The 27,968-nt window shown below is 37.6% G+C and overlaps 4 protein-coding genes across 5 annotated transcripts; 3 read left to right on the top strand and 1 right to left on the bottom strand.

Moving 5' to 3' along the window:
• The first annotated feature begins 1,200 nt into the window (after positions 1–1,200).
• Positions 1,201–9,792, top strand: LOC103706580 (vesicle-associated membrane protein 727-like). 2 transcript variants are annotated; one of them, XM_008790728.5, is made up of 6 exons: positions 1,201–1,323; positions 1,827–2,090; positions 2,184–2,379; positions 2,464–2,584; positions 9,060–9,122; positions 9,255–9,792. In XM_008790728.5, exons 2-6 carry the CDS (start codon positions 1,901–1,903, stop codon positions 9,396–9,398), a joined length of 714 nt encoding a protein of 237 aa, XP_008788950.2. In that variant the 5' UTR covers positions 1,201–1,323; positions 1,827–1,900; the 3' UTR covers positions 9,399–9,792. The 2 variants fall into 2 exon arrangements, with proteins under 2 accessions (XP_008788950.2, XP_008788949.2); XM_008790727.5 differs by having other exon boundaries at positions 1,206–1,323; positions 1,835–2,090.
• Positions 9,793–11,150: 1,358 nt separating this feature from the next.
• On the bottom strand, positions 11,151–11,879 carry LOC103706613 (uncharacterized). Its single transcript, XM_008790764.3, has one exon. It carries the CDS (start codon positions 11,877–11,879, stop codon positions 11,151–11,153), a length of 729 nt encoding a protein of 242 aa, XP_008788986.3.
• Positions 11,880–15,511: 3,632 nt separating this feature from the next.
• LOC103706612 (kinesin-like protein KIN-5C) lies at positions 15,512–25,116 on the top strand. The gene is made up of 23 exons (XM_039117794.3): positions 15,512–15,711; positions 15,907–16,036; positions 17,448–17,606; positions 17,772–18,121; positions 18,202–18,340; positions 18,493–18,590; positions 18,696–18,852; positions 20,042–20,111; positions 20,187–20,263; positions 21,761–21,814; positions 21,912–21,992; positions 22,080–22,191; positions 22,266–22,352; positions 22,456–22,631; positions 22,748–22,909; positions 23,018–23,125; positions 23,217–23,375; positions 23,457–23,540; positions 23,622–23,827; positions 23,911–24,012; positions 24,123–24,232; positions 24,358–24,509; positions 24,641–25,116. Exons 1-23 carry the CDS (start codon positions 15,653–15,655, stop codon positions 24,830–24,832), a joined length of 3,024 nt encoding a protein of 1,007 aa, XP_038973722.2. The 5' UTR covers positions 15,512–15,652; the 3' UTR covers positions 24,833–25,116.
• Positions 25,117–27,470: 2,354 nt separating this feature from the next.
• Positions 27,471–27,968, top strand: LOC148700611 (uncharacterized). Its single transcript, XM_088707883.1, has one exon. It carries the CDS (start codon positions 27,471–27,473, stop codon positions 27,966–27,968), a length of 498 nt encoding a protein of 165 aa, XP_088564009.1.

Raw genomic sequence — 27,968 nt, 5'->3', positions numbered from 1 at the left:
TGATATACGTAGACAGTTTACTTACCCAAATACTTTTAAGCAGAATGGTGTGGTGAAGAGAAAGAACACGGATCTATTTGAGACTGTGCAAAGCATGATTTATGCAAAAAATGTGAAACATAAATTTTGGGCAGAGTGCATGAAGATAATAGTATATGTTATTAGTTGGACATCTTTGAGAACTATTGTCCACACAACTTTTTATGAAAAATTGTTTAGGAAGCGTCCTAATATATCTTATCTTCGTGTATTCGTATCTATTTGCTTTGTGCATGTTTATGATAAGTTCTATAATAAGTTAGATAACAAGTCTATCAGATGCATGTTTCTTAAATATGATGAAGCTAGAAAATATATATATATATGTATTTATGTATGTATGTTATACATATATATACATATACATATTTATACACATATATATTTACACACACACACACACACATATATATATATATACACACACACACATATACATATACATATATACATATATACATACAATACATATATATATACACACACGCGCGTATATATTTTGCGTAGTAAATTATAAAAATTCTTCTAAAGTTTATATTTATTATACTCTAGTTAAATTAACGACATCAACGAAATCATTTACTTTAGGTGAAAAGTTAAAATAGGGAGGAGAATATATTTTTTTTATATCCTTATGTGGCTGTTATGTCACTTAATTTTATTTTGGTTATTTGAAATTTTTTCTGATATGATATTTAAATCTCATTTAAGATTAACAATTCGACTAACCTTCTATTGAGTTACGAGTTGGAGTATTAGATAAAATAAACATTAAAAAAGATAAGCATAATTTTTTTAAATTATTGAATATAAATATAATTTATTTTCAATATTAATGATGTTTTTGGAATTTACTCTATTTTTTTCTTTTTTTCATTTTACTTGTTCATCTAACTTTTTTTTTTTTTTTGTTCTCACGTGCCTTCCCTCTACACGTGTATTTAACTACTTCTCCACCTCCTCGCAACGACCAGTCCCGACTCATTTAATTTCTTAAAAATAAGAACCGTTACCATCATTTTGCACGCTCCAATTCTACCCTTCTCAACGAGTCTTTTGTTGGTTTTCACAGCGGACAGGATTCTGAATTCCGGTAAAGGAGTGAGGGTAGTGCAGTAAATATGTGTATAAAATAAAGGCAGAAACGTAATTATAAATGTTGTCATGCGGTATTTATAATTCGCTTGCTTAAACCCGTCCCTCTATGAGACGGGCATCTCGAAGCACACGATAGCGACGTGGGGAGATCTACAACTCGAAGCAACCGAAATTAGGGTTTTCGAGGTTCGATCATTCTCCTTTTCCCTCGGTTTCTGATTTCTTATATTTTTGAAACAGCTTTTGATTCGAGGATGTTCCTTTACGCACTTTACTTCAGATGGTTTTCGATTGATTTTTCCTTGTTTACTTGAATAATTTCCGTCTGATTTCCCTAACTTGGACAGTCCTTGCGAGATCTAAGCATCGAAGCAAAAATTACGCGGGATTTTCTCTTGTTTCGTTCGAATTTATCTTGGTTTAGGTCGAATACTACACTTCTCCATCTTCTTGATCTCAAATTCTTCTTGTTACATAGATTCTTGCTGATTTAGACTCAGACTAGAAAATAAAAAAAATCTTCTTTTTTTATTTTCTTGATTCAGTGTTCTAGAAAAAGTAATTCTTGATTCAACTCATTCTGAAAATTTTGTCCAAGATGGCTAGAAATTCGCAGTTATCCATTGTTTTCTGGTGTTATAAACTTCTTGCTAAGTTGAAGTTAAGACCTAATGCTATTACCTCTTTAGTCCTACAGAATAGTTAACAGATTGTGTTATATATTGTCTGGTACTTCTACGTTGGAGAATTTTACTCCGGAGCCATGAGCAAGCAACCATTGATATATAGTTTTGTGGCAAAAGGCACTGTTGTGCTTGCCGAGCACACTTCGTTTTCTGGGAATTTTAGTACTATTGCCGTTCAGTGCTTACAGAAGCTGCCACCAAATAGCAACAAGTTCACTTTTTCATGCGACGGGCATACATTCAACTTCCTTGTCGATAAAGGGTTTGGTATGGTTTTCTTTTAGGGTTCTGACTTTTCTTTTCTTTTCTTGTTGTGGCCATACTCTATTTCTAAATAGCTGCTTTTTTTTTTCTGTGTAGTTTTCCTTGTTGTAGCTGATGAATCAATTGGGAGGAGTATACCATTTGTCTTTCTAGAGCGAGTTAAGGATGATTTCGTGCAGCGGTATGGATCGAGCATTGATGATGGAGGCTCTCATCCACTTGCTGATGATGAGGATGATGATCTATTCGAAGATAAGTTCAGTATTGCTTACAATCTTGATCGGGAGTTTGGGTACGTATAAGACTCTGCACTTGAAATTTCCAAAACCATGCTCACAATGTATAAATTGTATTAAGTTGTCTATAATTGGAACAGACCAAGGCTGAAGGAGCATATGCAGTATTGCATAAACCATCCAGAAGAAATGAGCAAGCTGTCCAAGTTGAAAGCTCAGATAACCGAGGTTAAAGGAATAATGATGGACAATATTGAAAAGGTATGGACTTTTATCTTCCTTTTTGGTCATAACTTATAGAATGCTTCGAAGATAATACAAAGCCAAACTCAATTCTTTAGCTAAACAAGAGCTATAACCGTTATTTTGCAAAGCATATCCATTATGGAAACCTGGATAGTTCATTGCTTGGCTGTTATGAGCCTTTAAGAATTGCAGCATTGAACTCAGTTATATCTTTGTAGACATTACTCATATTTTCTTATGCTTAGGAAAGTGTAGTATTATCTGATTAACTGAATATGGTTGTGTTTAGAAGAGTCATTGTTTGTGTTTAGTAGGTCAGGCTGCTTCTCTCTCTGTGTGTGTGCGCGCGCGCGCGCGTGCATGTGCACGCATCTCAGTGTATCATATTGTGAAAAAATTCTCATACATGCATGTCGCAGTGTATCATATTGAGGAAAAACATCTGAAAAAATGGAGCAGTTTCTTCCCGATGATCTCATAGAAATTTTTGGATATTGACATTGTATTCTCATCTTGTGTAGCTACGGCTATGCCACATAAAGTTGAGGGTTAGACATCAGATTTCATTAGAGCAGTTGAAGCAGTGAAGGGAATTGGTGAAATCTTTTTTTGGTTCGATGTTCAGTACCAAAAGTTGGCGACATCTTTTTGAACGGATGGAAGCATAATAATCTATGGAAAAATAAGATATGTTGGGAAGGATGTTAAGGATCCTTATTCATATTGCTTAACTAGATGATCAGAAGAACAGAAATGTCAGAGAAGGGAAAAAGAATACATGAGATAATTATTTCTCCCCCAAATATAGGTATTGAAACCATTAAAATGATTCAGTTGATGAATGAACAATATTATTCCTGACTATCTTGCAACCATATGAACTTTCATTGTCCACTGCTCACCAATGTCATATACCTTAGCCTCTACTTAGGTGCACATCTGCTCAACTCCAGAACTTTGATTTGGGATGCTGTTGTGGTGGTTGAGAGTTCACAACACCACCAAAAGAGTCAAGCCATCAAAGAACTTGCATTATCAACTGCACACTGCCACAATAATGATCTTGACTAATAATGAAGGTGTAAATCAGCATCATCTTTGGCACTTTTTCTCAGTTAGATTGTCTTAAATTGGGCTTAGTAAGAAGTGGGTACTAAACCTCTTGAACAGCATATTTTTACCTTGAACCATGGCAGTAACAGAAAAAGGCGGTTAATCTCTTGGAAGAGTATGACATTCACCCACCTTGCCTACTGCACCAGTAAGCCCACCAAGGCATCATTATTCAAAGCAAGGTGGAACAGTTAAGGAAAAAGCAAAGAAAAGCTATCATCTTTATACTGTAATTCCAAGTATTAATTTTGTTTCCTACCCATACTTTTAAAAGTTACACCAACCTTCAAAATTGTCACACCAAATTATGAACCACTTGTTAGAGAGGTAGCAAACCTCTTGAAAAGGGTATGACATTCCTACACCTTGCTTATCACACCATTAATAGCCCAGAAAGGTAAATTACTTCAAAACAATATGGAATGGTTTTGGGAATAGTGAAGAAAAGCTACCATCCTTACACATAATTTGTCGAAGTATTAATTTTATTAGCTCTCCATACTTTTCAAGACTGTTGTTCCTGATGATTTTTTACCAATATGGTCACCTTGGCTTCCACTCATCTTACAAGATTATATATAATATCCATCTCATACCACATTCCATGAATCACTCTTTGGTCCACTCTAGTCTCTGCAACTACTTATTGATAGGTGCTTAAATTATATGCCTGTCCCCTAGTTTAAAAATCACTTTGAGTACCTTTATAGTTCAATAACCTTAGTTTAATCCCCAAAAGGTTGAATCACTTCGAGTATAAAAGATACATGCTATTTGATGATTTCTTTACCTAGCGACATACCCATCATTAGCAAAACCTTGAACATTTGAAATGATTAATTTAGGTCATCCTTTGATGAACATATGATATAAACATGGTGAGACCATATGAAACATAACTTATGAACTTGGTGATATCATTGTCCATTCGATGATAAGTATCAATTTAACTAAAGTATACCTAAGGAGCATCATAATGCAACTTATTATATATTTGTGGATTTAGGTCTTTATTTATTCCCTTAAACAATCACAATGGGTTAGTGCCCATGATTGTTTCTGTGCCACTCACATGTAACAGTAGTGTTTGTAAATACTTCTATCAATGATGATGAATGGCTATATTAACAGCTGAAAGTGTTTCTAACAAGTTGATCCTAGTACATGTACATATGATATACTCCCACTTCGGATTTTTGGAGATTGCAGTATTTGACACCTGGGAAATATGAGCATTTGGCACCCTTTCAAGTTTCCAGGTAACACAAAGGGTATTAACCATGAATTTTTCCCTTAGGCCCTGACACTGCAGCATAAATCTGATTCATGACGAATCACACAGTCCTAGTTCAGAGCTATAGAATTTTCGAGGTGAAATAAAACTGGCCTGTACATGAGCATTAATACATATATGAGGAGATTGTCTGCAGGGCATCTTACTTTAGCTCTACCATTTTGATTCTTAGAAACAGGACTACTAAACTGTTTATTTCAGTCAGGATCCGATTTTTTTATTTTTGTACTTATTTCTTTTCTGAGGTGGTAATTGCAAAATTCTTACCGAGTCATCTCTGATATAAAAATCAAGGAACTATTTTCTTTATGTGTGCAACAAAGTCAAATCATCATATTCTTCTGAGATTCCCAGTGGTCAACTCAATTGGGATGATTCTATCCAGGGATGAAGTTAGGATTGTTTCTTGTGGGGCCAAACTAGATCATCAAATTGTTTGTAGTTTTACCCAGTAAAACATATTGGTGCTTTGTTTTGTAAAAAAAGAAAAAAAATGGAAAAAGGATTTCTGAATGCTGTGCTCTACATTTGACTCTAAAAGTTGTGCTCTATGTTCTTTCATATTATTCTATTCAGGAAAAAAAATGTTATATGTTGAGATGATATTGTTCATACATTAATTGGTAAATACTTGGAATTCTATTTCCTGGGAGCTACGAGAAATAAAAATCAACAATAATAATCAATGATGGTATTTCTCAACAATTAATCAAATAATGTGCATAAACAAAAATGCATTGTGAAAAATACATGTGTGCTCCTAAGACGAGCAAGTGAGAAAAGGAAATGTTCCGACGGTTTGAGGCTTGAAGGATTAGGGACATACAGAGTGCTTCTCATGTGTAAGTGATGGAACAGACTGGATTTTTTTGATCACTGTGCCAGTGTTGCTCAACATAAGATGAGAATGCTACAAAGGAATATGAAGAGAGAAAAGTTACCAGAGTAACTTGTATTGTCGAGGTTGAGAGATTAGTCCCTTCTGGGGAGGTGCATGGTGCAGCTGGGTTGAGTTACACAGTCTTTTGAAAAACTTCATGAGGCTTCAGATGTAGCGAAGAGATTTATTACATGACGATCCACATTGATGTGACTTTTATTCTTTTAATTTTCTGCAAATTTTCATTGTTTTAGTTATCACAACTCCCAAATTACAAGTAGTGTCCTAAAGTGTATGACCTCAATTGATCAAATTAAACTGATGACCAGTCAGCTTATCTGGAGAAAGAAAACTAATGCGAATTTGAATTCAGATCTATTTGTTGTTTCTCTGTCATGCACTGGAATGATGTACCGAGTCAACCTTTCTCCTAGCCAGTATGTGACCTCTAATACTAATTTGTTATGCCTTAATTGTAACTCCTCTTTTTTGTGATGGAAGACTTTGAGTGTCAAATCTTTGATGGAAATATATATTTCAAACTGAAAAGTATGCACATCTAATCCGAAAGCACGTTCACTGTCCAAATTCCTTCCACTGGCTTCATTGGTATCAGAAAGTTATGTTTCATTTGTCATGCACTTTTAAAATTTCTCCACCTTTTTCTTTTTAATTTTCCCAATAAATTGACTATTAAATATCCACATTCTTCTCGAACACAACAGATTTCTGCAAGCAAATTTGATACGCACCAGAATTCTTTAATTTTAAACATTCTATCATGTTCATCTACACCTTCCAGCCCTTCGAATAATTCGGTTGGCACGTAAAACTGGAGACTAGAATTGATTTAGAGAGAGCTTCTTGAGGCTACAATCATTTGTCAAACTTAATATCATTTGATTAATGAACTATTAACCTTGAGCATATTGCCTGTGAGAACTTAGGTAGATCGCTTATTTGGGTGTTGGCATAGATGCAATATTCTGTTAAGTCTTAATTATTGAAAAATTTCTTGAATTCTTGATTTTTCTCTTGATCGAATGACTCTCCAAATTATTCTCTGAAAAAGAATCAGTCCAGAATTCTAAAATTATTCTTGAATTATAAACAAATTTTGTGATTTATTCATGACTAATGTAAGAAACTGTTATGTTACAAATGAATGATACCATATATTGTTGCTCAGTGATGTTCTTTTTTTTTTTAATTACCATTGGTTATTATTGCTCTTTATACTTATTTTGAATAAATAAGTTTGCAAATTTTTTAAAAGTCTATTTTTTCAGTTTTATTTTTTTCCCTAACTCTTGGTCATCCGATCTCTTTCCTAACTTTTGATGAACCCATACTTATTCCAAATTTTTTTGACGAAATTATTAGAGTTTTTCCCAATCCAAATCATTACCTCTAGGCAGACTGTTCCCAGATATGCTGAAATTTGTGACTATGGGTGTGGGCTTCCAGAATTGGTTCCAATGTCCTCTTAGTAGTTAGATTATTGAAGATTGGATGCACACACACTCGCGCACGCTCACACATACATACATACAAGCATACATACATAGATACATATATACATACAGACACACACACAAGCATACATACATATATACATATGCACACACACACATGTTTACATATATATATAGATAGATAGATATATACATACATACATATAGATACATACAAATATAGATACATGCATAGATACACACACACATATAGATACATACAGATGTACAGACATATATATACATATATCTATACATATTCATATATACATATATATATATGTGTGTGTGTGTGTGTGTGTGTGTGTGTGTTCCAGTTTTCCAGTTTTATTTTTTTTTCCCCAACTCTTGGAAATCCGAACTCTTTCCTAACTTTTGATGAACCCATACTTATTTCAAACTTTTGATGAATTTACCGGATTTTTTCTGAACCTAAATCATTACCTCTAGGCGAACTGTTCCTGGATGCTGAAATTTGAGATTATGGGTGTGGGCTTCCGGAACTGGTTCCAATGTGCTCTTAGTAGTTATATTATTGGAAGAGTGGATACAAGCATACATAGACAGACAGATATACATATACATGCAAGCATATAGACATAAATATATGCGCGCGCAACATATATACATGCACATGCAAGTATATATATAAACATAAATAAATATATAAATATAAATATATATATATATATGTATACTTGCATGTGCGAAGGAGCACACATAGACAAACAGACCGACCGATATTTATATGCATGCAAGCATATAGACATATATATATGAGCACACAACATATATACATGTACATGCAAGCATATAAACATACATATATGTGCGCACGAGAACGCACAGACAGACAGACCAATATACATATGATTGCAAGCATATGTACGTACATATATATGTGTGTGTGTGTGTGTGTGTGCACGTGCGTACATGCGTGTTCTTAGTAGTTAGATTATTGTTAAGAATGTACTTAGTGGTCATGAAGTGTTTGTAACATGCCCCTTCTTTCCCAAGATTCTATCGCATAAATGTGTTGGTTGGGAAATATAAGTTGCAATACCTGCCTTTTAATATCTATACAAGTATGTTGAAGAATCCAAGCAGACTAGTTTTTTTGTAAAGTATTCAAATAGTCTAGCATGTTAGTCACAAGTTTTGTGGAAACATTAAGGCCACTTTTGTTGTTAATGTGTGGGGAAGGAAATGAAATTGGTGGAATATGTTGGTGAGATGGTATGTATCAGCAGATTCTAGCATTATCTTTACTACAATTCCCTCACTTTTGCAGCAACCAAACTTTGGAAAGATCACTTCTTTTTTCACACTTTACCGAGCTTTTATCATCCATAGACAGTTAAACCTGAAACTGGAACTACAAAGTGAAGTGCTTAAGAAACAACACTGCATACTTCAATGAAGATGTAGGAGAGAGCTATTTTACTATATGACCTCATTCTTTGAGAATTATGTCAGCTGAACATGTGACTTCAAAACCAATTGAACTCATGGTCTGGAGAATTTTGAAAAAATACCAATTAGCAGCTCAAAAAGCTATATAATTTCTTTACATTGCCCTTGAGATCCTAATTAGACACCAGAGAAATATAGTGTATATGCATTCAGAACTCAAAAGAATAGGACTTGGTTATGGGGAGATGATACTCATTGCAGCTTGCATTCATGTAGGTTCTTGATCGGGGAGAGAAGATTGAACTTTTGGTGGACAGGACTGAAAGCTTGCAATTTCAGGTATTCTTCTGTTCATGGAATTTCATTGCTTAGTTTGATTGAAAAAAGGTACTGTAGCGTTATGTATCCATGAATATAAAACAGAAAAGAAGAATGTTACCAAGCATCAGTGTTGTTGATCTCTTATTTCAGGCTGACAGCTTTCAGAGACAGGGCAGGCAACTCCGAAGGAAGATGTGGCTTCAGAACCTCCAATTCAAGCTGATGATAGCTGGTGCTATAATCGCACTCATACTCATCGTCTGGTTGATGGCCTGCAGAGGGTTCAAGTGTTGATGGGAGAAGATTATTTTCATGTTTCTATTTCCTTTCCCCTTCTTTTTCTGTATAATGGCTGGCGTCCTGTGCATATGATGGTTGTCAACTTCTGTTAATATTTTAATGACCCACACTAAGCTCAGTTAGTATATTGGAATATCTTGGTTTCTTGCATTTTGCTGCACTGATAACGATATTGATGTTAAAAATTTTCATGATGATTGTCATGGGAGCAGCCTGATGTACTAATGTTATTTTGAAATCTAGATCAGCCGATTATTATGTATTAGATGTTGTCTTTATGGTGTATAGATCTGTGAACCTGTCACAGTTGCTGATGGAAGTTCACAGGGGACCTGGATGTTGAGGTCAAACACTTACATTGTTTATCCAAACTCTTACTCCTTTGCAACTTTTTTTTCTGAATAAATGTCTGATCTGCTATAAGGATGGAGATGAATAGCCCGTGGTTTTGTGGGTGTTTTCTTCAACTTGTATGTTCTGATATTTTACTCGCTTAATTGACTTCAGGCTGTTAGATTGTGTAATTCACGAATGGTGGTCTCTAAAGTAAATATTTGGAAAATGGGCACATTAGTATCTATAGGGCAGCACTCTGGTATGGGAATAAAGCAGGTGCTCCAGTCTCTCCATCGTTGAGCCTCTTGCTTGCACTCGGATGGCGTTGTTCCCAAGACCCTGCTTTGGCCAGCCATTCAATCTTAGTCATTTGGTCGTCATTGGCTTGCTCACTCAAGTATACATGGTATAACCTCTCTTTAGAGGAGATCTCAATGGTTCTATACATTCAAAAAAAAAAATGAGACAACTTGATCTAATTCTGTTTCTTTTATAATCTTTATTGATATAATGTCCTTTCTGAGTACCAAATAATTGCATGGCTACAAAGTTTTCTGGTCTAAGCATCAGCATTATTATATCTGTCTAATATTTCATCTATCTTTCCAGAACATTGATTACCTCACTTTCAGCCTTTTCTGCATGGTATGCTGTATCTCCTACTTCATTGGCCAAGTTTAGAGACATCAAAAAAAAAAAGAAGGAATAGAGAGATTGCTTGCACACAATTTTAGCTGATCAAAAAATTGTGGCAAAATTTGTTAGTTTTGACATTTAGGTTAGACTTAAGACAGCTTACTACAAGCTAAGAGAAGTAGCAAAGTGGCTTTTAGTTGGTTGGATTTTATGCAAACTTTTAATTCGTGCTTTGATTTCTTTATGTCGTGCGTTCATGAAACTCAACTGCATTCTCTATGAAATCAAGAAATAAACACCTTAATACATCAGGATCTATGGATTCCGCAGTCAAAATTCTACAGTATGGAGCCATCAAATCAAATGTAATACATAATAATGATGACAATAATGAAGCCATATCACCAAATTCAAGCAGCAAACTTATCTCAGTTTATTAAAAGAAACTTACATCAATAAGCATGAAAGTTGAGGAATAGCAGAGAAGTTTATAAGAATACACGTTGTCTCAGATTCCAGTGCAATAGTCTCCTAAACAAGAAATTAACCTGGAAGCCTAGTAACACAGGAACAAAGGGAATACTTCTTAAGCCAAAAGCAAAAAAAATAAAAAAGACCACACTTCTCATGAAAGGATAAAAAGAAACTGGATCAAGAAATTCATGTCATCTGGCCTTGGATCCATCAGCATCATGCTGTCAAGCTTACTACTAATCCTATTACCTCTCCAGTATCTGTTTCTTCTCCTTTATCTTCTTCACCTTCCTATATTCCTTACTCTTCTTCATCAGAGTCTTCATCATTTTCTTGTCCAATGCCTTCATCTGGATGAACAAACTGCAGCACAAGCCGCCCATTTTCCCGGGTGGCTTGCAAGCACTGCTGCGTTGGGATTCTAATCTCTTTGAGAACAAACCTTCCATCTTTCCTGTAAGATTTGAAGTATATCCAGGGCCTTCCTCCTCCCCTCCCTATAGTGGTTATTGGTGGCGGGAATTTTTCTTTGCTTCCTGATCTTCCATGCGAAGATGTCCTCGTATATCCATTTTGGCTATTATCAGTCTTCTCCTTCTTTTGATTCTTTAAATGTTTGCCAGATTCAATGGTCAAATCCTCGACATCATCGAAGCTCTCAAAGCCAAGCCCCTCAGTGCAAAGCTGCAGGGTCTCGGAATTCTTTGGAGAGGAGCCGTCATTGGAGTTTGGATCTCCATTGCATGGGTCGTTCTTGGCCATTTTGGTATCACCACCTTCCTTCCCATCAAGCTCCTTAGCATAGGTTTGCAGGCTTTTATGATTCAGCATTGTAGGAAGAGGTGAGGGAAGGAGTGATTTGGTAGATGATGGGGAATTCTCTCTGAATTGGATCTCGCCAAACATCTCGAAGGAGGTCGTGGTTGGTTCCACATGCTTGATTTGGTTCCAAGAAAGTGACTCCATGAGCGTCGGCCTCTCGAGCATTGGCTGATCAAACATTTGCCTCAGGCTACTCCAAGGAGCCATTTTTTCTTGTCAAAAGAGTCTATGGAAGATGAGAGATCATTTAGAGAGAAAGAGAGAGGAGAGAGGAGGCAGGGAGGAGATGGGGTGGAGGAGGAGGAGGAGGAGGAGGAGGCGGAGAGGGTGGTGGCGGTGGATACGGGGAAGATGTCTTTTTAAAGAAGAATTCCAGCTAAAGGGAGATAAGGATGGATGGTGGGGGTTCATTGACATGCGGAATGACAACTACGTAAACCTTGTCATGGGCATTACGTACTTATAATTGTCTGTTTGCCACCTTGTCCAAATCCTCCACAGGGATATGTACCTGCAATTAGGAAAACTTTAGATTCTACGTATGCTAATTATAGCATAGGAGGCATATTGATTTTATTTTCTTCTGCATATGAATGTATTCATATGTTTGAAAAAAATATACACATATAAAAATTTAAATAGTTTTCTCTTATTTGCTGCCTAGAGATTTTTATATTTTTTCATATTTATCTACTCTCGTGAATATCTCAAATACTTCTTTATTTATGTTTAGGGGTATTTCTAATTTCTTCTAATCTATTTGCTCTCATAATTTTAATTATGATATTTTTCTATTCTTTTGCAACATAATTTTAAATTCTTTATTTTTAATTTATTTATTCTCACGAAGTGGCAGCGGATGAATAACAAAAAGAAAGGATATTATTTTGTATGTTTCCATCCGAAAGGAAGTCGCTTATTCATTTATGATCATATTCTTTTTTAGTATTACTCTTTCTTTACAAGTGTGCTAGTGATTTTTTATTTTTTCATATTTTATTGGAAGACAAGATTTTTTTATTTGTTTATTGCAATGATTATAATTAGGTAAAATTTTCTTGTTTGTCTAAAACCAAAATTTTAATTTTTCTTATTTGTATATATTTGGGATTGCATAGATAATCTAAAAAATATGGAAGGATATTTCGGGATAAAAAATAACAGCTAGAATCCGGATGAAACATTTTTTAGTTGTGAATCTCTTTTTTCATATAGTATAAATTAAGAATAGAAACATGGCCAACCTCATATACTACTTACATTATACATGTATGGACAAAATCTATCAAAACAATATCATTCAACATATTTTTTAAATTTATTTAATAATGGATGATTTTATAACATTCCAGATTATCCAAAATTTGTTAGGTTAACCAAAAACTACTTTCGCCGCATTTAATGCGATTGGTTATGTTTGATACTAAAACATATTTATTTGTGAATGATACATATGCACACATTTGTGGATACACATATCCATGTAGGTATGTCTATGTGTATAAAAAGAATCTTGCATATGCATACGATATATATATATATATATATATATATATATATATATATATATATATATATATATATATATATATATATATATATATATATATATGTAGTTCATGCATTTTATATGTGTGTCTGTATATTGAGACCAATAAAGGGTGCTAATCCTCATCCGCTATTCTAGGTAGAGCCTAGGCTTTTGGGCAGGCCAAGTTAAAGTTGGTGGAACAATGTTCTATTAGTTAGGGCTCCTAAATTGAATTCTCATTTCCTTGCCACTTGGACAATTGGGGATACCGTTCGCTCGGTGGTATAAATATATGTATATCAATTCGGTCTTTATAGGTTATAACAACCATACATATTCAAGATACTCTTGTTTTTTCTCTATTGATCATTCTCAAAATACTTTCAAAATTTAGAACATTCAATTCTACAAGATATTGTAATAATGTTTTCTCAGAATACAGATGCATATGTCCAACATACATATTTATATGATTTTATTTATATCATACACCGGAAACTATGTTTATAAAATATGAATGATTTATGCATGCATGATTGGCTTCATGACTTGTTTTAATATACTGTAATATAAAATATTTTATTTTGTAATATCTGTTATTTTCTTTAAAAAATGCATTGATATACAAAAACTTATGCTTGATTCAGTAAAGTAGTGAAAGGTTTATTTATTGAGCTATGTTGCTCATATACCTCTATGTTTATTTTTCTCTGTCCAGGTGAATAAGATAAGTAGAGACAAAGGTTAATCCAGGCTTGGAGCTCGCACTAGCAAGCTTGGTAATTTTGTAGAAGAATTTTATTATTTTAAATTAACTATGAACTTGTAGATAATAATTTTTTAAATTTTGAGGATTATGAGTTTGATATTTTTATTTGGATGAACCAGTATTGGTTGCATCTAAGAGATAATGCAATTGGATTCCTATTTATTCTATTATATTTGAGATGGATTTGGAAGTCAAATGTAATATTGGCTTCGTGTTATTGTGGATTGTACCCTTCATTAGCATGGTCATGTCATGCTTTGGACCTAGGGCGTGACAATAAAATTTTAGTACCACTATAGAAAACCCTTTTTATAAATTACATCCACCACTGAAACAAATGCATGGATTGATCAGTACCATCTTCTCCAAGGAGGGTCTATACATGAGCAATAAAACACTAATGCAAAGTTAATCTTCAATAAACATGCAATCTGTGCCTTTTAGAGTTTCAAGGTTCTATGGTAATAGACATATTGATGTTAAAATTGGAGTCAGACCAACTGATTCACTTTATTAATGGAAATAGCACACTTGCTAGAAATGAAAAGGTTTTTAGAACCTAGCAAAGGAGGTGATTCAGCTGATGTCGCATCAAATTCGCTTGTATTATAAAAGGACTATTTACAATGGTCAAAATTAGAATAAGCAACTTCTTTTACAGTATGGTGGAGAGGCAAACAAAAGGGCTCTCATACCTAGCATCTTGATTTAGTTGGAGTCCCTTTTCCTTTTAGAGCAGATGAAAATATTGGGGCTTTGGTTCTCTATTGATAAGAAACTGTTACATATGACTTTCAATAATCAACTCTACTTAGAGAAACTAGTATCCTTGGGAGAACCATGAAGCCTTTCTATTTCCTACCAGCTATAGTTGTTTCTTGGAAGATTAGTAAGAGATCTCCATACAATCCATTAGGCATGCTTAGTTGGATTGCTCTAGCTAATATGACCGGATTGTATCTTTCGCATGAAAGGAGAATGCATTTTCGCTCGAAGCTGCCGTTAAATTACATATAGCATAGATCTCCAAGTGCTCCGAATTCTTTTATCCATTCTAGTTGCATATATCTCAAAGCAAGCGACTGATGATCTAATGATGGATTCATGCAAAGGAGGTGGATCTTTCTTTCGTGAGAAAGATACACCCCTGATACTCGGCTAATGTGGGTTGATTCAATTCAAAAATTGAGAAAAGCGATTACAATTAGTCTGGCCTTGGATTTGACCTTAACTCAAGCCAATCCAACCTTTATCTTTGGGATTGCAATTGCATTGTTAAGTTGTTTAGCTCAAATTCATCCAAGGGTGACAATCCACTGATCAGTGATCACCACCGAATTAGAGCTAATCGAATATAGGGTCATCTAAGTAAATTCAACCACGATTGGGGGGCAGCACAGTCTAAATAAGTGCTAACCATCCTTTCCACCATCTGAACCGTCAAATTTTTCGAATTAAAAATCAGACGGCCGGAGCTCGGTGGATTTCATTGGGAGGCGCCCCCAATTTCAAATCCCCTCTCGATCCCGCTCCCCCTTTAAACAAAACAAAAACAAAACCAAGTAGAATTTAGAGAGAGAGAGAGAGAGAGGGAGGGAGGGAGGGAGGGAGAGAGAGCGCCTTCTCGTCGCCATTAACGGAGCTTCGAGGTCTCTGAAACGCTTGCTCTTCTCCTCTGAGATGGGTTCTCGCCATGAGAAAGATAAGGCCGTCAACGTTCAGGTGCTTCTACGTTGCAGGTACCAAGCAAAGAAAGTTTTTCTTTTGGGATCTCTTCTCTTAGGGTTAGGTATTTTACTCTATTTTCTCGATCTAGGGCTAGATCCCTGGTTTAATTTTTGATATCGAGATTGCAATCTCGGTTCCAGATGGTACTGATGTAGTTGGCCTGTGATTTCCTACTTCTGGCGATTTGACCGCCTGATTTTCTGCAGACCATTCAACGATGATGAGCTGAGGAGCAACGCGCCGCATGTCGTGACCTGCAACGAGTACCAGAGAGAGGTCACCGTCACGCAGAGCATCGCAGGGAAGCAAATTGGTAGGATTTTTACGTTCGACAAGGTATCTGCTACTCATGTCTCGGGTTTCTTTTTAGTGTGTTACGATTTGCTAATTCCTATTATATATCTACTTTTTTATTATTACTTCTTGTTATTTGGAATCAATTTGTTGGGAACATATACCATGAGAACTTATTTAAGATTTTTGTTTTGAGTTTTTATTTTAAGATTTAAAAATTAGATTGGTTCAATTAGTTTAAGCTATCACTGAGAGCTTGCTTGGATGATATAACCCCTTGGCAAAAGGGCGGCCCCCCCATCCCCACCCCCCCCAAGGGTGCGGTGGTATAGGGTGGAAAATGTTGACTATAGGGTAATAAACTAGGTCAAAATTTGCATCTTCTGTGTGCTTGATGATTGCCCAATCCATTTCAGATTTTATTTGTGTCTCTAAACTAGGTCAATGTCTATCGCATTATTACATACTCTAGTCAATTGCCAAGTTTTTGTTGGCTTACATGGAAATGCAAATGCACAACCCTGTATCCCCAAGACAAACACCCATATGAAATGATATTACATCGCAATCGATTTATTTAGTAATCTAATTTGTACTACATTATGATGTGAACTTGTATGCTGTTTGCAGTTGTTTAGGGAACTGACTCCACATGCTCCTCCCTACTCCCGCCACTTGTGAGTTGTATGTTTGAGCTACCCTGCTAGCTTTGTTTTTCTCTTGCATTTTGCCTTTGTACTCTACAGCTGAGGTCTCCTAATCGGAGTTGATCACATAATATCTTCCTTGAATTCAGTGCATAGAACCTTTTTTTGCAACTAGCTGGTGGATGTAGGAGTTGGGGATATTTGTTGAGACCTTGAAAGATAGCAGTGCCCTGCAAATCTGTAGAAGCACATTAAAGTAGTCTTTGATTTGTATTGGTGGTCACTCTTTGCTTGCCAAGATAAGGATCTCTGTCTTCTAATGGGACTGAATTTTGTTACACTCCAACAGACAACAATTGCTAGTTGGTCAAACTTGACAGTGTTGGTAGAGATGCAACTGATTTTTCTCCTTCTATAGAGGTATCTGCAACCCTGGTTATATGCAACCAACCATAATTTGCAAATTAGATTGCCAGTCCTGGCTTATTCACAAGCTTGGATTCACTAAGTATGTTGTGGATTTATTGATGTTTCTACAAGGTATCTAGACCTGTGCTGATGTGCTAGCTGCATGATAATTTTGTACAAATGAATGGTCCCCAGGTCTTTTCAATACAAAAAATTTTTGAAAACATCTATTTTGCTCCTTATAGTGCATGTGGTATGTCCTTTTATTGCAGCAGCATGTATTCTTATTATAGCATTATCCTACATATTCGACATGAAGGTTCTGTAATTCCTGAACATTAATATGTTTTCAGATACACGTTCAGACATATATTGATTCTAAGTTTATATATTCACAGGTCTTTGGTCCTTCAGCTAAGCAGAAAGATCTTTATGACCAAGCAGTGGTTCCAATTGTAAATGAGGTCTTAGAGGGTTTCAATTGTACTATATTTGCTTATGGTCAAACTGGCACAGGAAAAACTTATACAATGGAAGGTGAATGCAGGAGAGCTAAGGTAAGATGCACAAGATGCACTTTAGATTAGAAACTTTTTTGTTGCCTACCATCATTTCAAAATGGATTTCTTAACCTATTAACTGCCAGAAACTCATTGCTCTTTACAAATATATGCTACTGCAACATGATGGTTTTTAATCTTATGTTGAACCCATACTTGCAGAGTGGGCCTAAAAATCAGTTACCTGCAGATGCAGGTGTCATACCAAGAGCTGTCAAACAGATTTTTGACACGTTAGAAAGTCAAAATGCTGAATACAGTGTTAAGGTTACTTTTCTAGAGTTGTATAATGAGGAAATCACCGATTTGCTTGCTCCGGAAGAGTTATCCAAAACTGCAATGGAGGACAGGCAGAAAAAGCCATTACCTCTCATGGAGGATGGTAAAGGAGGTGTTCTGGTAAGAGGCCTAGAGGAAGAAATAGTAGCAAGTGCAGATGAAATCTTTTCTCTTCTAGAAAGGGGGTCTGCAAAACGCCGTACTGCAGAGACTTTATTAAACAAACAATCCAGGTGATACTTTGCCATTGTCTTGATCTGTTTCTTAGATAAATGTTTCTGCCCATTTAATCCTTTTAATTTTATAATTCCAGTCGGTCACATTCTTTATTTTCTATTACCATTCACATAAAAGAGGCAACTCCAGAAGGTGAAGAGCTGATCAAATGCGGGAAACTAAATTTGGTTGACCTTGCTGGGTCAGAGAATATTTGTCGTTCAGGTGCCAGGGAGGTAGTGCATTATATTCAGACTTTTATTCTACTGCAACTTTCTGTTAGCTTGTTTAAGTAGTATTGCGCTATTAGCTATCTGATTTAGTTCAATGATTGATAATTTGGAACCTGTTCTTAAACCACCATTTTAAGCTGCTGTTTTTTTAAAAGGGTCGTGCAAGAGAAGCTGGAGAGATAAACAAAAGCTTACTTACTTTGGGCCGTGTTATTACTGCTCTTGTCGAACATCTAGGACATGTCCCCTACAGGTTCGAACTTTGAACTCTGGACCGTGTCATATTTTTGTCATTTGTAGCTGCTCCTCTTGATATTCCAGCCCTTTTTGTTAAAAGTTTTATTTTTTGGACATTCAGGGACAGCAAGCTGACACGTTTACTTCGTGATTCACTGGGTGGAAGAACCAAGACATGCATAATTGCTACTGTATCACCATCTGTACACTGTCTTGAGGAAACCCTTAGTACATTAGACTATGCTCATAGGGCGAAGAACATAAAGAACAGGCCCGAGGTGCTTTATTCTTTCCCTTTTTTATGTTTGGGTAATGTAATTTACTTTGGTGTGTATTGAGGAAAACAGTCATTTCCTTTCTTTAGATGCATGCTGATTTTTTTCATTGTGTGCTAACTTGGCATGTACATATATCATCGAGAAGTTTTCTTTTCTCTGCCATTTAAAGTCATTTAGAGAAAATTTTGAAAATTACTGTCTGACTGTGATTTACAATGCATAAATGTGAGCCTTCATTAGCAATTCTCTAGATGAAAGAAAAATGTAGGGTACATTTGAAGATCGTAAACTGTGAATTCCACTTATGTTTATTGTGGGTTTGAATATCACTTGAAGCTTATGTTGTTTTATCGCTTTTTGCTAGTCTGTCAATTTGACATTGCCATGAATTTAAAAAAGAATTGATGTGCTGAAAAGACCTTCACAATTGATCTGTCTTGGTTGTAGTAAAATCTAGCTTTCTCAAAACTGGATCAGCTGATCCAGTTCAACTGTTTTTGTTGATACCAAAGGAACATCTCTACGTTGTTTGCTTATCTGCATTGTCTATGTAATATATATGAATGTGAGATATGTTCTTAATATTGCCCTATGAAAAAATAAGTCTTTTTAGAATAAAATAACAATAATCCATCTTTATATCTGTCTTCTTTGTATTTAATAAAAAGTAAATGAATCCAACATCATTTGATGATCCATAGATTGTAGCAGAATATATGGTCTCTGAACCAGAATTGACTGACTCGTGATCAAAATGTTCTTTTCTTTAACTACTCAATGCCTCTAATCATTAGAATAAAATATCAACATTTTATCTATCCCTGCATTCAAGGAAAAAAGTAAACTAATCTAATGTCAATTCAATGATCCGTAGATGTAGTAGAATACGTGGTCCTTGAACCAGGGCAGACTGGTTCGCATTTCAAATGTTCTATTTCTTTGAACTACTAAATGCTTTTAATAACTAGATGTGTACTCGAGACAGTTCTGCTGGTGATAGTTCGCATTATATTCTGATAGTGCCAATATTTTCTTTTGAAAGAATGATAGTGCCAATTTTTATTTAGGTTTTCACAATTTCATTTATTCCTGGTGATCCAAATAATTGTGACAAGGCCTATATGTCATCCTCATAGAACGATAACAGCTATGAGTTACTCATCTTAATTTCTGTTGCCTTTAATTGCAGGTAAACCAAAAAATGATGAAATCTACATTAATTAAAGATCTCTATGGAGAAATTGAGCGTCTTAAAGCAGGTAATTACTCATTTATTGGAAGTCAATTGCATCTTGCAGCATTGTCAAATGGCCTAAAAACGTTTCCTTTTTCAGAGGTGTATGCTGCTCGCGAGAAAGTTGGAGTTTACATACCAAAAGAACGATACTACCAAGAGGAGGCTGAAAGAAAGGTGCTGGACTACCTATCCTATCCATCTCTCTCTCTCTCTCTCTCTCTCTCTCTCTCTCTCTGTGTGTGTGTGTGTGTAAAAAATGCTACCAATTACACTATTAAATGTCAGTTCCATAACATATGAAATAATCTATCATAATAGGTTTTAATTAATCTTAACACAAGAAATAAACTACCACAAGATATCATGTATGTCAACAGTGTCACGCCCTCGCCTCCGCGGAGCACGTGAGGCATCTAGTGCCCACATGGGGGCCACATAAGGGGGGAAACACGGGGCTTCCCTGCCAGATATTGTCCGGTTCCGGAGCTTCACGCAAGCGTCCTTCATCCCTCTCCGGTTTTGTTTTCTACCCAAAACGCGTCTGCAGGATTTGGAGACACCCGCCTCATATGCTCAGGCTCTGGAACGAGTCTTTCCGATGTGGGACTATTGGGCCTCACACCCTTCTCACCATCGGACAAGAGCCGTCCTCGGCTCTGATACCAAATGTCACGCCTCCGCCTCCGCAGAGCACGTGAGGCATCTAGTGCCCACGTGGGGGCCACATGAGGGGGAAAACACGGAGCTTCCCTGCCAGATATTGTCCGGTTCCGGGGCTTCACGCAAGCGTCCTTCACCCTTTCTCGGTTTTGTTTTCCACCCAAAATGCGTCTGCAGGATTTGGAGACACCCATCTCATATGCCCAGGCTCTGGAGCGAGTTTTTCCGGTGTGAGGCCCAATAGTCCCACATCGGAAAGACTCGTTCCAGAGCCTGGGCATATGAGGCGGGTGTCTCCAAATCCTGCAGACGCGCTTTGGGTGGAAAACAAAACCGGGGAGGGGTGAAGGACGCTTGCATGAAGCTCCGGAACCGGACAATATCTGGCAGGGGAGCCCCGTGTTTTCCCCTCATGTGGCCCCCACGTGGGTACTAGGTGCCTTACGTGCTCCGCGGAGGCGGGGACGTGACATTTGGTATCAGAGCCGAGGACGACTCTTGTCCGATGGTGAGAAGGGTGTGAGGCTCAATAATCCCACATCGGAAAGACTCGTTCCAGAGCCTGGGCATATGAGGCGGGTGTCTCCAAATCCTACAGACGTGTTTTGGGTGGAAAACAAAACCGAAGAGGGGTGAAGGACGCTTGCGTGAAGCCCCGGAACCGGACAATATCTGGCAGGGGAGCCCCGTGTTTCCCCCCTCATGTGGCCCCCACGTGGGCACTAGGTGCCTCACGTGCTCCGCGGAGGCGGGGGCGTGACAATCAGTTCCTGTCTAGGGTGTATGCAACCATGAAAGCCTCAACCCACATATGTAGGATCAGCTTTGAGTCAACATATATTCACTCATATTATAATTCATTTATAGATTCAGCCTCAGTTTTTTTTTGCTATTGTCTGCAAACCTACTGCTGAAACATTCACTGCAATTTCCAGTAATATTTATACTTTGAAATAGAACTTGCCTTATTATTTATGATGTTACTGAATCTCTATATTTTGTTGCATAAAGGCAATGACAGAACAAATTGAGCAAATGGGGGTCTTGCTAGAAAATAATCAAAAGGTCAGAACAATTTTTGCATGCCCTTAATTTATAAATCATCCTGTCTAAGATTTTCAGGTTCTGAATCAGTATTTATCTTTCTGCATTTCATGAATAGAATATTGAGGCTCTGCAAGAAAAGTATAATGCTCAGCTTCAACAGTCTTCTGACCTGAGCAAAAAGCTTGATGCCACTGAGGTAATATGAGTCAGAATCTTTCTTAGCCCTTTCTTTCATTTTTTTTAAAAATTTCACACAACCGTTCTAAGTTCTTTTGATATGCAGAAAAGTTTGGAGTATACTAGTAAGTTATTGGCTACTGCTAGAGACGATCTGAAGCTAGCTCAATACACTCTGAAGGAGAAAGACTTTATTATAACAGAGCAAAGGAAAGCAGGTTTGTATAATTAATAGATGTTCAACGTCTCAAAAACTATTTAAATTCCTTAATATTTGCAATGCATGAAACAGAAAATGCTTTGGCGCATCAAGCTTGTGTTCTGAGATCCGACTTGGAAAAGTCGATACATGATAACGCTTCATTAGTTTCTAAAATAGGTACATTTCGCTTTTAGTGCGCTGCTGTACTTGAACACTAAGCTGCAGAGCCTATTACTTATCTTAATATGTTCTCATATTTTTTTTAAACATGATTCCCCAGCTAGAGAAGACAAATTGAATGTTGCCAACAGATCTATAGTGAACAATTTTCAAGCTGATCTTGCAGCAAAGATTGGAACACTTTGTAATACTGTTGTTGCAGCCTTGGATCGACAAAATGAGCACCTTCGGTCTGTTGAGAAACTATGTCAATCTAGTCTTGATTTTCATGATAAGGTACCTATGCTGATAAAAAGGTGTCATCACACTCAAAAATTACTATCTTTATCTTAAAAAACTTTTATCATTTTGTTACCTTCCTATTTCTTTATTTATTGATATCATGCATTCAGGCAGTATCAGAACTGAAAAGGAAAGCGTTAGCTTCAAGAGCTTTGTACATTTCACATATAGAAGCTGTACAAAATGTAGTGCGCTTGCATAAGGCAAGTAGCAATGCCAGCCTAGAAGAGATGTCATCTACGATTTCTGCCAATAGCTGCTCTCTTGATCAGGTGAGTAGCTCCATGTATCTGGGTTTCTGAATTCACACCACAACCATTCCTGTTTCCCTACACAAATGCTGTTTTTTCATGCACAAAGGCTGCTTGCTTTTGCATCAGTTACTTGCTTCGGGGGAAGGAGAAGCAGATCAGATTTTTGATGATCTGCAAAGGGTATTGTCAGATCACCGTGGAGGGATTGCACATTTCACTCAGGAACTTCGTGAGGTTTGCTATTTAGTTTTTTTTTTCCCAGTCATATTTCGCGAATGTAATGAGAACCTAGTTCATTGGACTTTGCTGATGTTAAACTGTGCAGAAGTTTCAAGTTAGTTCGGATCGGACAAGGGAAATGTCCAAATTTATTCTTGGACTGCTTGATAAGATAGGGAAGGGAACAAAAGAATTTCAGAATGACTCAACTTTGGTACATGAGGCTCAGGTGAAGAGCATTGCCGAGTTTCAAAAAGCATATGAGGTAAACAGTTTGCAATATGTTATGATCCAGTACTGCAGATTTGGCTTGATAGATTATCTAAAAGTTGAACACTGCAAGCAGGAGCAAGCTAGATCCGAGGAAGAGAAACTTTTAACAGACATTACCAATTTAGTGTCCAGTCACATGCGTCGACAGAAAGAACTGGTGTGTCCTGATGTTCTATCATCATAACTGGGTATTTTTGTTCTGGTTTTCAGTGATATCATAAGATGAGTTAGCTTGCAGGTGGATGTGAGGCTCTCTGGCCTGGGAGATGCTGCTCAGAGTAGCAAAGTAATTCTGGATAACCATGCATCGTCAATGGACATTGTCACAACTGATGCCAAGAGGAAGTGGGAGGAATTTTCTAAGCAGGCAGAGCAAGATTCAAAAGATGGTTCCAACGTTTCAGCAGCAAAACATTGTCGCATGGAACTGCTGCTCCAACAATGGTCCATTCTAGTAGCCTTCTTTGTTCCTCTCTTGCGTTCACGGATCTTGTTTTTCTTACTGCATTCTTTGTACGATGCCACAGTACAAACACTGTCGATGCTGCTTCTCAACAATGGAAGAAGACACATGCATCTGTTAGTGAGATGAGCAGCAAACATGTTGCTGAAATGGAAGCACTAGTAACGTAAGTCTTGCGCTTTCCCACTCATCTTGTCGTCTCTTCCATTTCTTGCATCAAACCCATGTCTCTTCCATTTCTTGCATCAAACCCATGGCTGCATGACTTCATCGCAGGAATGCCATTGAGAGCAACGAACAACATGACGTTGAGGTTGCCTCTGCAAGAACAACAGCAGAAGAGGATGTAGCCAAAAATAGCATAGAAGTTCTTCAGCATTTTGACGGTGAGTTAACCACCCATCTTTTCACCTTTTCGCTTTGATGCTCTGTAACACAAGAAAGCAATAGGAACAAATAGGAACTTTTGAAATATTTGAATTGCGTCATTTCTTGAATCAATTTGCTTCAGGTGTGATGGATCATGAGCGCAAGTCAGCATCTGCAGCAATGGCAGCAGTGGAAGCTCATTCAGCAACGCTGCAGAAACTGCGAGAGGATCACTCAAGCCAAGCCGCAGATATTAACAGCCACACGGAGAGAACATTCCAAAACAGCTACATGGTAAGCCCACCAATAATTACATTTCCTTTCTCTCTCAGATAATATAAGCACTAGTTTCTCTTCACTTGAATGTTGCTCACACTGTGCACTTAATTTACTCTGCCATAACACACCATGATCCATGATCACAGGACTATGAGCCAACCGGAGAAACCCCCGTAAGGTCGGAACCAGATGTACCAAGCAAAGGAACGATCGAATCCCTTCGAGCCATGCCAATGGAGGTGCTCCTCGAAGAGTTCAGGGAGAACCATCCATACGAGTCCACCAAGGAGTCCAAACTGTCTCTCATACCCCGTTCTCCACTCATCCAGCTCAACTGATAGATACTTCTTCAACCTCAAAGCATCAAAAGCTCTATCTCTCAGGAGTTCCTTATTTCGTTTTATGTACTGTAATCTTATCTCCTGGTGTAATTGAGGGCCAGGGAGGTAGTTTAACTTAGCTCCCCATGCTATCCATCTGTACTACTGTGATGTATGGAAGAAAAAGAAAGCATCAAGTGCAATATTTTTGTGGCATGTATGCATTTTGCCGAACAGTGAATAGTTGTATCACAAGGAGCATTGATTCTTGACAATAACAAGAAAGGTGCTTCCAAATTTTCCATGGCTGCTATTAGGTGTGATAGAGGTGGGTCTCCGATTGCTGGAGCAGAGTTTGAGAGGAAGTTAAGTCATATAAGGAGCGCACCTTCTAATTGTGTGTTTATTTTGCGAGTTGAGAGTGATTGAATGGTTGTTGGGTTTAATTGCCGTCTGTATCCAAAGGAAAAAAAAAAAATTGCTGCCATTTACATGGAGCGTTGCAAAAGCACCATAAAATTTACTTGGCTGAGGGATAGGGGTTGTATTCTTTGCATGAATTATGCAATAGTTGCTTTGAGATCTATACAGATAGTTAAATAAAATGATTCTGAATACTTTAAAAGCTGTGCAGGATACGACTGAATGGTTAACGTTATGAAAGATCAATCATTCTTTTGTGTGATAGATACAATCTGAACCCTTGGCTGAAACTAGTATTGGCACATTTGGTGTATGTGGGGGCAAATGAGAGAACGTATCAGATGGCAGGGATATTATTCTTTGGTCAAATTTAAAAAAAAAAGAAGAGAATTGCTGTTTCAGAGAGATTAAATTAAGTATGTGGTGGGGACATAGACCACTGTTTCCAGCATGTTTATAGACGTCGCCGGCGTGCATAGCAGTATAGCACTTTGGCCCTAGTGTTATTTTCTTATGTATTTTTGTTTATTGATTATGTATTTTCGTCTTTTGTTAGTTGCTGGCTTGTTATGATTGTATTTAGCTATTGTAGTGAACCATGATGTTGTTGGATCATGGGTAGTTATATGATCATTTGTGGGATCATGGGTAGTTGCATAGGGGGTTATATATGGAACCCCCATGTCTCCTGTTTTAGTTAGAGAGTATTTTGGAATGAAAACTTTGTCTTGACATCTGGTGGACTCCATATCTTCCCTCCCCTCCCCTTTCTATTCATATCTTCTTCCCTAAATCACCTATCCCGCATCAGTTTGGTATCAGAGCCCCCGGTTTTGCCACTGTTGCCAAAACCTCTCCCTTTCTGGGCTGTAGTGGGACAAAATACACCAAAAAAAAAAAAAAAATCCTTTTGCTGTCTCCTTGTTCCCGAAAACTCCCACAGAAGTTTCACCCTGTGTATGGCGGAGTAGCGCCGAATTCCAAGATTCAGGTGGGCGCACGAGATCTACGCTGTACCTCGACCACCACGAACGCCGGAGCGTGTTGAAGGACCACGCCCAACTCGTGTGACCAAAAAAGGAAGGAGCCTCGCCTCCCTTTTTTTGTCTCTGTCTCTCAGTTCCACCGTAGCAGCCGCAGACCCCACTCACAGAGAAGAGATCTGGGAAGAGAAACGGTGCTCGGAGCGGGTGGCCGGCCGCCGTCCACCACCGCAGGCCACGGGATCCACTCTGCAGCAGTAGCCACAGAGTCTGGAACCATCTTCCGAAACCGTCGGGAGGTTGAAGGAGCACTGGTTAACGGGTAAGTCCCTCACCCGTTACCCTGTTTATTAGCTCGGATCCACTCCAAAAAAAAAAGAAAAAGAATGTTGCACGTGAGTTGCACGTACCCCAACCCACATGAGGCACACGTGCTCCATCGCACGTGAGTCGCACAAGCTAGTCACAAAAAAAAACAGCGTAAACAAAACACTGGCTTATATACCCCCCTTCTTGTCCCAGACCGTCCTTGGCAGGACATTAGTATGGATTTTGTGCTAGGATTGCCAAAGACTAGAAGTAAGCATGATTCAATTTTCGTGGTAGTGGATCGGTTCTCTAAGATGGCACATTTTCTGCCCACTTCCAAGACTTCTAATGCCTCCAAAGTTGCGCGGATAATCTTTGATGAGGTCGTTAGACTCCACGGGCTTCCAAAATCGATAGTGACTGATAGAGATGTCAAATTTTTTAGTTATTTTTGGAAGACCCTCTGAAATTTTATGGGCACAAAGCTTAAATATTCCACAGCCTATCACCCTTAGACAGATGGTCAAACTGAGGTGGTCAACCGCAGCCTAGGAAACCTTCTACGATGTTTAGTGGGTGACCACCCAGGTAATTGGGATCTTCTATCCACAGCTGAATTCGCCTACAATAGTTCTGTGAACAGGACCTCTGGCTTGAATCCTTTCGAAATTATTTTAGGCTATGTTCCGTGAAAACCTGTTGATCTTATCCCAGTAGCACCTAACAATAGAATCTCTGAGACCGCTAAGTCCTTTGCGCAACACATGCAAAACTTACACAAAGAGATTAATAAGAAAACTGAAATCAATAATGCGAGATATAAAATGGTTGTTGACTTACGTCGACGTTATCACAAATTTCGAGTGGGTGATGATGTAATGATTAGAATCAGACCTGAACGGTTTCCACCAGGAGCCGTTAGAAAATTGCACGCCCGAAGTATGGGTCCATACAAAATTCTGAAACGGGTTGGATCTAATGCATATGTGGTGGATATTCCAAGTGATTTTGGGATTAATCCAGTTTTTAACGTAGAAGACTTAGTTGCCTACCGAGGTCCGACAACTATTCCTGCAGACCCATTCAATGAGCCTGATACTGATCTCACATCCAATTTTGAAAACATATCTCCTGCTCCTACCTTGTCTCGTGTACCTTTTTCTCCGCAGATCACAGACACAGTGGAACAGATTTTGGATGATCAGATTGTTAGTACGCAGAGCGGTGGTTATCAGCGATATCTTGTCAGATGGCATGGTCGACCTTCGTCAGATGATACCTGGATTAGTAGAGATGAGCTTCAGCGACTTGCTTCAGATTTGTTGGAGCATTACCAGACATCCATTTCGCCAGAGGCGAACTCTTCTCAGCTGAGGGGAGTTGGTGGGGACACAGACCACCGTTTCCAGCATGTTTATAGACGTCGCCGGCGTGCATAG

This window comes from Phoenix dactylifera, chromosome 11, assembly GCF_051530095.1.
Source record: "Phoenix dactylifera cultivar Ajwa chromosome 11, Ajwa_hap1_PhDact_Kaust_v1.1, whole genome shotgun sequence".
NCBI classification, from domain to species: Eukaryota; Viridiplantae; Streptophyta; class Magnoliopsida; order Arecales; family Arecaceae; genus Phoenix; species Phoenix dactylifera.
This window is presented reverse-complemented; position numbering and strand designations above follow the sequence as displayed.

Excerpts from the sequence above, each read along its gene's own strand:
- LOC103706613 (XM_008790764.3), bottom strand. The coding sequence starts at position 11,879 with ATGGCTCCTTGGAGTAGCCTGAGGCAAATGTTTGATCAGCCAATGCTC.
- LOC148700611 (XM_088707883.1), top strand. The coding sequence starts at position 27,471 with ATGGGTCCATACAAAATTCTGAAACGGGTTGGATCTAATGCATATGTG.
- LOC103706612 (XM_039117794.3), top strand. The coding sequence starts at position 15,653 with ATGGGTTCTCGCCATGAGAAAGATAAGGCCGTCAACGTTCAGGTGCTT. Across the intron at positions 21,815-21,911 it reads TGCTAGAAAATAATCAAAAG|AATATTGAGGCTCTGCAAGA; the intron begins GTCAGAACAATT and ends TTTCATGAATAG. Across the intron at positions 22,632-22,747 it reads GTCTTGATTTTCATGATAAG|GCAGTATCAGAACTGAAAAG; the intron begins GTACCTATGCTG and ends TCATGCATTCAG.
- LOC103706580 (XM_008790728.5), top strand. The coding sequence starts at position 1,901 with ATGAGCAAGCAACCATTGATATATAGTTTTGTGGCAAAAGGCACTGTT. Across the intron at positions 2,380-2,463 it reads AATCTTGATCGGGAGTTTGG|ACCAAGGCTGAAGGAGCATA; the intron begins GTACGTATAAGA and ends TAATTGGAACAG. Across the intron at positions 2,585-9,059 it reads TGATGGACAATATTGAAAAG|GTTCTTGATCGGGGAGAGAA; the intron begins GTATGGACTTTT and ends GCATTCATGTAG.